We start from the raw sequence: 10,865 nt of genomic DNA, 5'->3' as shown, positions 1-10,865 counted from the left end.
TACTTCCACAATCAAGTTGTAATTCCCCATAAAGGTTGTGATTGGATAACTTGAAACATGTTGGGTGTGATCCACCTTCTCTCTCTGCTTCCAGGTCAACCATTGGGACTTGCGATGGGGATCTGTATGATTTAAGGGTTAATGATTTTGAAAACCAGACACTTGCAGGAAAACCTTGAAAAATAGCATAGAGGAAGATGGGGCTTACTTTTAACATGCTTAGAGAAGGGAGTTTCTGTGTTCTGCACATGTTTCCCATTGATGGCATAAATGAAAATGTTTGAAAGGATAAAATTCAACGTATGCAAACTGCAAAGCTGGATGATTTTGCCTGCAGTTTTAACTTTTAACTTATTTGAGAGTTGGTATGGTATGCATCCTGAAGAACCCATGACCTAACTATGTTGACCTTTAGCTGTTGATGATTAGGTATTCTGTCCTTTTACTCTATTTATATTCTTATGTATAATTCACTTTCATTTCATTGATACTGTTTTGAAACTTATGCTCCATCGTGCTTACTTTACTATATTGCCTTTGTATTTTGACTTCTTAAACTTTTCTCATTGACTATAGTTTTTTTATTTCAGGTATGCACATTTACTTCCCAAAGATGATGAAGCATTTGAACATTATGATGCATTTCTTGCAAAAAGGATTGAGGAGGTATGCACTTGAATATGCGTGGACGTTATTTTATAAGATGTTTGCCACTTATTTTATGGTAATGTTTTCTAATATCACGTCCATCCAACCAAATGATAAATACAATGTCCTTAAACTTCATTTCCTTGTCTGGTTCCTGGAGGCATTGTTCCCTCAAATGCTATGATTTTCAAGAATTTTCATTGTCACACCAGCTTGCGTGATTTTGTTTCTCCGTAGAAAAATCACCTGAAGAATATTTGAACGTTTTCATTAAGACTTAAGACTGTAAAGGATATTCATTACCATCTACATGAGAAAATGGAAAAGAAAAATCAAACTTTGGGCAAGTCAAATAGTGAAGGGTGTTCTGCTACTAATTTTTTGTTGTTTATTTCTTTTTGATAAGGAAATATGAGTTTTTTTTATTTGTTCAAATATTTTCAGTTATTTAAATGCGTTAAATTTTTATTTTTCTCAAGCATGTCTAGTTCTCTAATGACTCGGTGACTCCTAATTGATCATTAAAATCATAAACATTAAACCTGAAAGCCTAATGAAAAGAGGGCAGTCAGCAAATATTTGTTGTCGATTATTATTGATGATAACACACAAACATACATAAACGTGCGTGCCTTTTTATAATTGTCCATAGTGTTCATCACTCGATCGCATCAAAGGTCCATTGAACATAATGTGAAAGAAAGTCTAATTTCATTTGGGGTTTTAAGTGAATATTGTGAGATGAATGCACATCTCTATAGCAGTTTATCATCCTTACCCCCTTTCAGGAGAATTTTGGAGAGGTGCTCTTTGGTTTTTAATGAGTTTTAACTGCTCAGGTAGGTTTCCTATCTACTAACTAGGGTTCTTTCATTTGAAGTTTATTTGGCCCGGAATTCCGTATGAAAGCTTATAGTATCTTTAGCAGTGGGAATTTGTAAAGAACAGAACTGGAATCACTAATCCACAACTTCCATGTTATAGAGTCCAGAGATTCTTTTCCAAAGTTTATATTTTTCCTGGTGATACTTGATGTAGGGGAGTTGGAAGAACTTGTTGACAAGCAGTACATTCCTTTCTCAGGAATATATTCATGAAGCAGATAAAATAATGCATGTCTTGATGCATCTATGATTTAAAATGATCTATCTCTTTCAATGGAAAACTATTCAGGGCTCTGGACCCTGGCCAGTGTGTGTGAACATTTCAACCATGGAATTGGGGTTCCTGCTTCCTTTTCCCTCCCTTTTCAAATTGAATGTGTAATTGAAAGTTGGAGTTGATCCAGATTGCTTGAGTTTTTGACGTACCTGTACCCACCAATTACTGTTTGTCACTCGCCCTTAGTTGGTTGATACGAGTTCATGGTATGCTCTAAAAGCACATTTGCTTAATGTGGAGCTGCCCTCCATATTTTACCACATGTAAGATGATGAAGAAGTCTTTAGCCTTTAGAATGATAATGGTGAATATTGGGGTCATTGCCTGCCCTATTTTGTAGATCAAACAAGTGTATCTCATGCTGCACAGAATGATATATTTGGTCAGTAACCACATGCATGTGTATGTGTGTTGGTGCGTGCATGTCGAGAGTGGTGAGGATACCTTTTGAGTTCTTTTCTTTTGTAGATGTTTTGCATTTTGTTTTGGTGCATGAGCTGGTAGTGATCATCTTTTTGTTTTCTATATGTTACTTCACCTGAAGAATCATTTTTTATTTCAGGCGAACAAAATCGGAAAAATTAATCTTGCTGCTACTGGTAAAGATCTGATGGAGGACGAGAAACAAGATGTTACAATTGATCTGCTAACTGCTTTGAATATAGAAAGTGAGGCAGTTATAGAACGTGCCCCTGAGCTAGAAAATAACCAGAGTTTGGGTTTGCTAATTGGTTTTCTTTCCATCAATGACTGGTAAGTTGGGCGCCCTGTCTACTGCTTGATAGTCATGAATTTATTATTTTCTTTGTTGTACTAAATTAAATGGTCGTAGACACCTCGCCGACCATGAAACTTGGTTTATAACTTTTTTTTTGCCTGATGTTGACTTTAAGCGCATGAATTTACTCACCAATTTTCCAGTAAATTGTTTTGTTTTATTTTTTATAATTGTTTTCAGATTAAATTGTTGGGCATGATTAGTATGCCAACATCTATGTTTTGTTTACATAACAAAGTATAAAACACCTTCTGGGTCTAATGGTAAGTGAAAAAGTTTGTGGATTATGGGTTAGATGATTGAAAATTGGTACAACTTTAGAAGAGTTTTATAGTTATGGTAAAAGTTTTGCGGAGTTTTTTGGGTTCAAGATATGAGTTCAGGCATGGTTTGGTGTTATCAAGTCGTAGTGCGGGCACAAACTCCTTTTACGCGCACATGCACAAGGCGCAACGCGATGCACGTGCATGAGTGAAGTGAGGTGCACACTGCACATAATTTTTCAAGATAGATAATTAAGTGTGAAAGAACATGTTTATGAATTTTGCAAAAAGAATGTGTCAAGATAAATAATTGTAGGATCTGATCTAATACACACTAAAACACTAGAGGGAGGGGGGAGGGTGAATAGTGTTATTTTAAATTTTTTTGCAAAGTAGATTATAAATTGTAAGAAAGATAGTAACAATTACAGAAATTTGCAATCACAAACACAAGCTTTTATACTGGTTCCACCTCCCCGGTATACATCCAGTTCCCAAGCAAATCCCGCTTGAGAGTTTCACTATGATTTTAAAAACTATTACAAAATCAAAAAACAAACCTGACCAATTTGTAAGGCCATGCAAATTGCACACAATCTCTTCACCAAGAGATCACAACTCTCACGCCCGAGAGAACTTTTCTTGAATCAACAACACAATTCCTATAAGCCTTGATTGTGTAGTGATGTGTAGCAGTGGCTTTAGGAACTTTTTAATCTCTGAAAAATGCCTTAATACTTTGTATATGTAATGAAGATCAAAGGCTATTTCAGATTTTAGTTTTCTCAACACTTAGGCAAAAATCTGAATTTTTAGAACTCTTGAGAATGCACAAGTTAAAGCTTATAGATAGGAATGAATGGTGCAAAATTTTAAACTTCTAACCTATTTATAGCCATTGAAAAGATAAGTTTTTAAAACCAATTAAGGGATAAAAACGGTTATAAACAATCACAAATTCAAACTTAAAATGTCAGAAAAACTGTCTCTGTAGTCGACTATAACTCCTAGTAGTCGACTATAACTCCTAGTAGTCGACTACACTGAGTTCAAAAGTTAGGATTTTTTCTTAGTAGTCGACTACACTGGTCATTAGTCGACTACTCTGTAAACACAGAAAGTCTGAAATTCAGATTCAACTTTATTCGTCGACTATATTGTCTAGTAGTCGATTACACTGTAATTTGACAAAAACTTGAAAATTGAATTTAACCTTAGTAGTCGACTACATATAGTCATTAGTCGACTACACTGTATTTTTACAGAAATTTGAAAATCTGTAAGTCACAAGTAGTCGACTACACTATATATTAGTCGACTACATTGTTATTTGACAGAAACTTGAAATTAAGTCAAGGCATGAGTGGTCGACTACTATTGTCTATAGTCGACTACACTGTCAAATAACATAAACTTAATATTTCAAACAATGTACATGTAGTTGACTACAAATCTTATTGCTCGACTACTAAGGGGTAAAAATGATATGAATGAAGTATTTTGAGACTCATTCTTTAACTATAAATTCTAATGGTTTAACATAGGGGATTTTTATTGTTAACCAACACACTAAGCATGTGTTAGTGTGTTCTAAACACTATGTGTGTGTATGTGTTGTGAGTGATCAAGGCTTGTACAATAATTCTAAGTATGTGAGTGATCAAGGCTTGTACAATAATTCTAAGTAAAGAAAATATAAAATTTACATTGTATATGTTTAAACGTTTCATCTTCTTTACTTCCTATGCCTTGAGCTCATCTTGCACTTTTGTTCACATATCTTGAGCTTATTTGAAGTTTTTGAGCTTATTTGAAGTTGATATCTGCATTGATATGTTAGTGCACAATAATACACATAGTGAATAAATTATTATCATCAAAACTATATCATGGGGATATCCAACATTCTTCCCCTTTTTGATGATGACAAACAATTTATGCACATGTAAGTATATAACAAAAAAAAATAAACATTTATAAGCATTATATACTTACTCCCCCTACATAAAAACATATTAGAATCTATAATTCAAGTCTATATCATAGAATAGCATAACATTCTAATACCATTCCCTCCTTTGTCATTAACAAAAAGAATTAAACATATAACCTAAACATGCAATTATTTCCTCTTCATGAGCTAATACTTCAAAAAGATTATCCAAATTGTGAACGTAATCCATTACTTCACCCATCCAAATTGGAAGGCAAATACTTGCCATAAAGACCAAAAGTTCGATGATTTCCATCGTCACAGTCTTTTCAGAATATATATAGCTCATTAACACCAATATATGGGAATTTTTTCAACACACTAAGCATGATAATACTAAGCATGATAACATAACGCATTAAGTGTTAGAATACTAAACAACATAGTAGCAACATAAAAACTTAGTAGCAACTTACAACACATTACACAAATCTTAAACACCAAACAAGTAGCACATAGTTTTTGACACATAATTAAACAAACAAACAAACTAAGGACTTAATTGTTTTGTTGACATAATTACATACAAACTGAAACTAGACCAAGTGCTTTATGATGCATGCAAAGTCTTCTAACTTGAAAGTCGTGGTGGAGGTTGATTTCCTTGAAAATACGCACTAAGCTTCATATTCAATGTATCAAACTTCATATCCAAGGTACTAATCTTCATATCTAAAGTTTCAAACTTGCTATTTAACTCTTCTTGATTCTTCAAAATGCATGAATTCTGAGAATATAGTGCTCGTTGTCCAGTCTCCAACTCAAGAATACGAGCAGACAAAATGTTATATTGTGCATCAGAAAAGCACGAAGGTTCAGGTGGCATAGGTGGTGGAACGTGGCTTGAAGAGGGTCCAGCTTCATGGGAGGATTGTGGTATGTCTTGAGGATTTGGTTCTTGTGTAGACTCATCTTGATGAATTTTAAAGTTGGTTAATTTCATCCGAGTTAAGGCATTGCAATCAAAGAGGTCGATGGAACGAATCGTAGAATTTTCAGTTTCGAGTTCGACATGAAAAACCTCAAAAATTTTAGTTAGAAATGCTCCAAATGGAAGAGATCTCTTAGGTAGAACTAAAAGATTTTCATAATAAATCTCAGCCCAATTTACTTGAATATTAGCCATAATAGCATATAGAGCCTTGGCTAAGTCAAGTGATATAAAATGAAAACTCTCCGTTTTCAGAAATAAATTGCAGGCAAGAATTCGGGCGATAAACCTAGAGATAGACCTAAGTTTATTAGAGTGGTTCAATGGTTTACCATGTCCGGGAAGGAAAATATGATTTGTAAGCAAATTTTCATCGGTCGTTTTGATACTTGGAAGACTAACACTTTGGTAAGGAGTTTTGAAAAATTTTCCTAGTTTCTTAGGAGTTATATTGATTTCAATTCCTTTCACAAGAGTGTTAAGAACACCGGGTTGTCTATCGGTCTCAAATCTAGTAATACTTGTGTAAAATAATTGGACTAAAAGAGGATAATATGGTTTTTTATTTTCAGAGGAAAATAGATCTAACAGTCTAACATTTTCAAAATAAGAACTAAAATTGTGGGGGACAGTCAAATTTAATAAAACGATCTGGTAGTATTTCGAAAGTTTGATATTATTTGAATTGATCAAGCAAAATAGGGTCTTTTAGATATATAGAATAGTCTCCCACAACATTGGAAGGACCAGACCTAGGCCTTTTGGATCTAGATATGATTTAAGTTCGAAATTTAAAAAAGATAAAGTGAAAGAACTTACCAAACTGTTGAAACCCTAGTTGGTTGTAGTAGTCGACTATAAAGGCTGGAAAACTCAAGAAACACAAGGAATTTGATGGAAATTTTGAGAGAAAATGAGAAAGAGAGGATGTCATAACCTTGAGAACAGATGAACTGATGAGGGAGAGGGTTTGCTGTCGGTTTTGGGAATGTGAGAGAGTGGGTAGTTTTGTTTTAGGGTAGTTTTCTTATGTAAAAGTTCAATGGCTTAGATTAAATAAAAAAAATCAATGAATGAATATGATTTGATCTTAAAAGAAGTAGATTTAAGGCTAGAATTGATCTGATAAGTAATGAATGGTTGTGATCTATTTGACTTAAGTTTAATGGGTATTGGGTATTGGGTTTGGTGGGTAAAAGATCCAATAAGTTAAATCTATAATTTGTGAAGCTGCCAGTTTATGTAGTTGATTATACTGTAATGTAGATTGTAGTCGACAGAAAGCTGTTTATCTGTTTTCGCTTCTAATTAGTCAACTACTCCTCCTATTAGTTGACTACTAAGAAATCAACAGAATATGATATATGCAATGTTTGTGCATGTAGTCGACTACTAACATAATTAGTCGACTATTAAAACATGTATTGATTTTAAAACTTTAATTTATATCTTCAATTGAATATATACCTAATTCTCTTCTTAATTTAACATATATTTCTTCTTTTAATGGTTTTATTAGCATATCTGCAATTTGTTTATCAGTAGATATAAATTCTAATGAAATATCACCTTTAAGCACATGATCACGTAAGAAATGATGTCTAATGTCAATATGTTTTGTACGTGAATGTTGAATAGGATTTTTGCGTTTTACTAAACCAAGATACAAGTGAATGTCTTAAAAAGTGACATGTACCACTTGTACTTTTCCTATTGAATTTGCACCCGGCAAAATCAGCATCACTATATGATATTAAATCAAATGTGCTATTTTTAGAATAAAATAAACTATAATCTGTAGTATCTTTAAGATATCTAATATTTTTTTTCACAGTTTTAAGGTGTGACTCTGTAGGATTTGATTGAAATCTTGCACATAAGCAAACACTAAACATATTATCAGGTCTACTAGCAGTAATATAAAGAAGTGATCCACTCATACCTCGATATAACTTTTGATCAACATTCTTACCATTTTCATCTTTGTCAAGTGATGTAGTTGGTACTTATTGGTGTTGGTTTGCTAGTAGTATTGTCCAATCCAAAACGTTTGAGTAATTCTTTAGCATATTTTCTTTGGTTGATGATAATTTCTTCCTATAATTGTTTGATTTGAAGTCCAAGGAAGAAGTTGAGTTCACCCATGTGACTCATTTCAAATTCATCCTGCATTGTCTTAGTAAACTCTTGACAAATGTCATTATTAGTAGATCCAAATATAATATCATCTACATATATTTGAATTAATAATATATCTTTATTTATTTTCTTAATAAATAGTGTAGAATCAACTTTCCCAATTTTAAACCCGGAAGTTAAAAAAAAGTTCTTTAGTCTATCATACCAAGCACAAAGTGCTTGTTTAAGATCATATAAAGCTTTCTTAAGTTTGAAAACATGGTTTGGAGAACTTTCACGTTCAAATCCAGGAGGTTGTTCTACAAAAACTTCTTCTTTAATAAAACCATTTAAAAATACGTTTTAACATTCATTTGATATAATATAATTTAAAATTTATAAAACATGTAAATACAAGTAAAATTCTTATAGATTCTAAACGAGCAACCGATGCATAGGTTTCATCATAATCAATACATTCTTCTTGATTATAACCATGTGCAACCAATCTGACTTTGTTTCTACTAACTTGTCTAGATTCATCCAATTTATTTCGAAATATCCATTTGGTTCCTATAATGGATTTATCTTGAGGTCTAGGAAGATCCTAAACGTTATTTCTTATAAATTGGTTGAGTTCCTCTTGCATAGTAATTATCCAAAAATCATCTTTACATGCTTCTTTTATATTTTTAGGTTCTATTGTTAAAACTAATGCAACATGTGTAAATAAGTTTAATTGTGATCTAGTTTGTACACCACGAGAAATATCACCTATGATCAAATCACGTGGATGATTTCTAATTTCTACATATGCTTTAGGTAATACATTAGTATCATTAGTATTATTATTAATAATAAGAGGTGATTGCTTAACAAAATCATCATCATCATGATTATTATCATTATTATTAGAATTTGAATTAGATTCATCAAAAGAAACATGCAAGTATTTTTCTATCATAGAAGTCTTTTATTAAAAATTCTATAAGCTTTACTATGCATAGAATAACCTACAAAAATACCTTCTTCTGATTTAGAATCAAATTTGTCTAAGTTTTCTTTTGTATTTAATTTATAGCATTTACATCCAAATACTTTAAAATAAGAAACTTTAGGAATGCGATTGTAAAATAATTCAAAACTTGTTTTATTTAAAATAGGTCTTAATAAAATTCTATTTTGAACATAACATGCAGTATTAATTGCTTCTGCCCAAAAATATTTTGGTAAATTAGACTCAACTAACATTGTTCTAGCACATTCTTGTAAAGTTTTATTTTTCCTTTCAACAACTCTATTTTGTTGTGGAGTGTAAGGAAATAAAAATTCATGTGAAATACCATTTTTATTACAAAAATCAGAAAATAATTCATTTTCAAATTCACTACTATGATCATTTCTATTAGTGACAATAGTAGTGGATTTTTAATTTTATATCTTTTACAAAATGTAAAAAACTCATCAAAAGCATCATTTGTATGTTTTAAAAACATAACCCATGTATATCTTAAATAATCATCAACAATGACAAATACATATCTACTTCCATTTAAAGATGTAATTCTAGAAGGACCAAATAGATCGATATGTAATAATTCTAATGATCTACTTGTAGAAACAACACCTAAAAGAAGATTTATGTATTTTTCCTTGTTTTCATGCGTCACAAAAATGATTTTTCTTATTTACAATTTTAGGTAAGCTATTTACTAAATTATTTTTAGAAATACGTGAAATATTTTTTAAATTAATATGTCCACCTTCTATGCCATAATAACGAATCATCTAAATATGCAACTAAACAATGATCATTTGAATAAAAATTCATAGATAAAACATATATATCTTTCTTTCTAAAATATTTAAACAAGATATTTGTTAAATCATGATCATATATAAGACATGAATATTTTTCAAATATGATTTTAAAATTTTTATCACATAGTTGACTTATACTCTTAGAAGATTATATTTTAAACCATCTACTAATAAAACATTATCTATTAGAGGTTTGTCAATGTTACCTACTATTCCAATACCTATTACTTGACCTTTGTTTTTGTCTCCAAATGTAACTGTGCCTCCCTCTTTGTATTGAATTAAAGACAACATTTGAGAGTTTCCGGTCATATGTTTGGAACATCCACTATCTAGTATCCACTTTTTTTCTTGAGATACCTGAAAAATAAACAATTAAAAATTGGTATCATTTTATGTTGGGTCCATTGGATTAGCACTTTGGATACCAAATCCACTTGGAATTTGGTTTCCCTTTGTTAATATAAATATAATTATTTGAATTGCATATATATTTCTTAAAATTTGAAATATGAATATTTTTTTCATGCATACTAACATTTTTAGGCACCCAAATGAATCTAAATAAAGCATGATTATTTTTAGCATGTATATTCCTTGTTAATGGTGCATGAAATTTTCTAACATTGTTATTATAAAGCATGATTATTTTTAGCATGTATATTCCTTGTTAATGGTGCATGAAATTTTCTAACATTGTTATTCATAGAAGATGATGCATGATTTGTACTAGAATTTTCTAACATTGTTATTCATAGAAGATGATGCATGATTTGTACTAGAAACATTTTCATACTTCTTATGAACATGTCCTAAACCAAATTTTTGACTAGAAGACTTTTGAAAAAATAACAAATCATTCAAGTCTTATTTTCCTTTATTAAAATTGTTTACATTTAAGAATAACTCTTCATATTTAAGTTTAAGTGAAACCATATTTTTATCTAAATCTGAAATTTTATTTTTTATAATATGACATTCAGATTTAAGATAGACATTATTTTCAGTTAATAACCTATTTTTAGAAAATAATTTATCATTTAATTCCTTCAATTCTTCAAATTGTGAAGAATTTGAAGAAACTAATTCTAAGTTCAATCTATCATTTTTATTTTTTAATATCTTATAATTAGCATTTAAATCCTTAAACTT

The 10,865-nt window shown here is 31.0% G+C and overlaps 1 protein-coding gene across 1 annotated transcript in view; it reads left to right on the top strand.

The window, feature by feature from the left end:
* LOC109833791 (THO complex subunit 2) overlaps nt 1–10,865 on the top strand; it is a 52,134-nt gene that overhangs the window by 11,421 nt on the left and 29,848 nt on the right. The window contains 2 exon segments of the mRNA XM_020401607.1: nt 591–666; nt 2,372–2,562. Coding sequence (XP_020257196.1) covers nt 591–666; nt 2,372–2,562 — 267 coding nt within the window.

This window comes from Asparagus officinalis, chromosome 3, assembly GCF_001876935.1.
Source record: "Asparagus officinalis chromosome 3, Aspof.V1, whole genome shotgun sequence".
Classification (NCBI taxonomy): domain Eukaryota; kingdom Viridiplantae; phylum Streptophyta; class Magnoliopsida; order Asparagales; family Asparagaceae; genus Asparagus; species Asparagus officinalis.
Note: the sequence above shows the minus strand (reverse complement) of the source record. Positions and strands in the feature narration are given on the sequence as shown.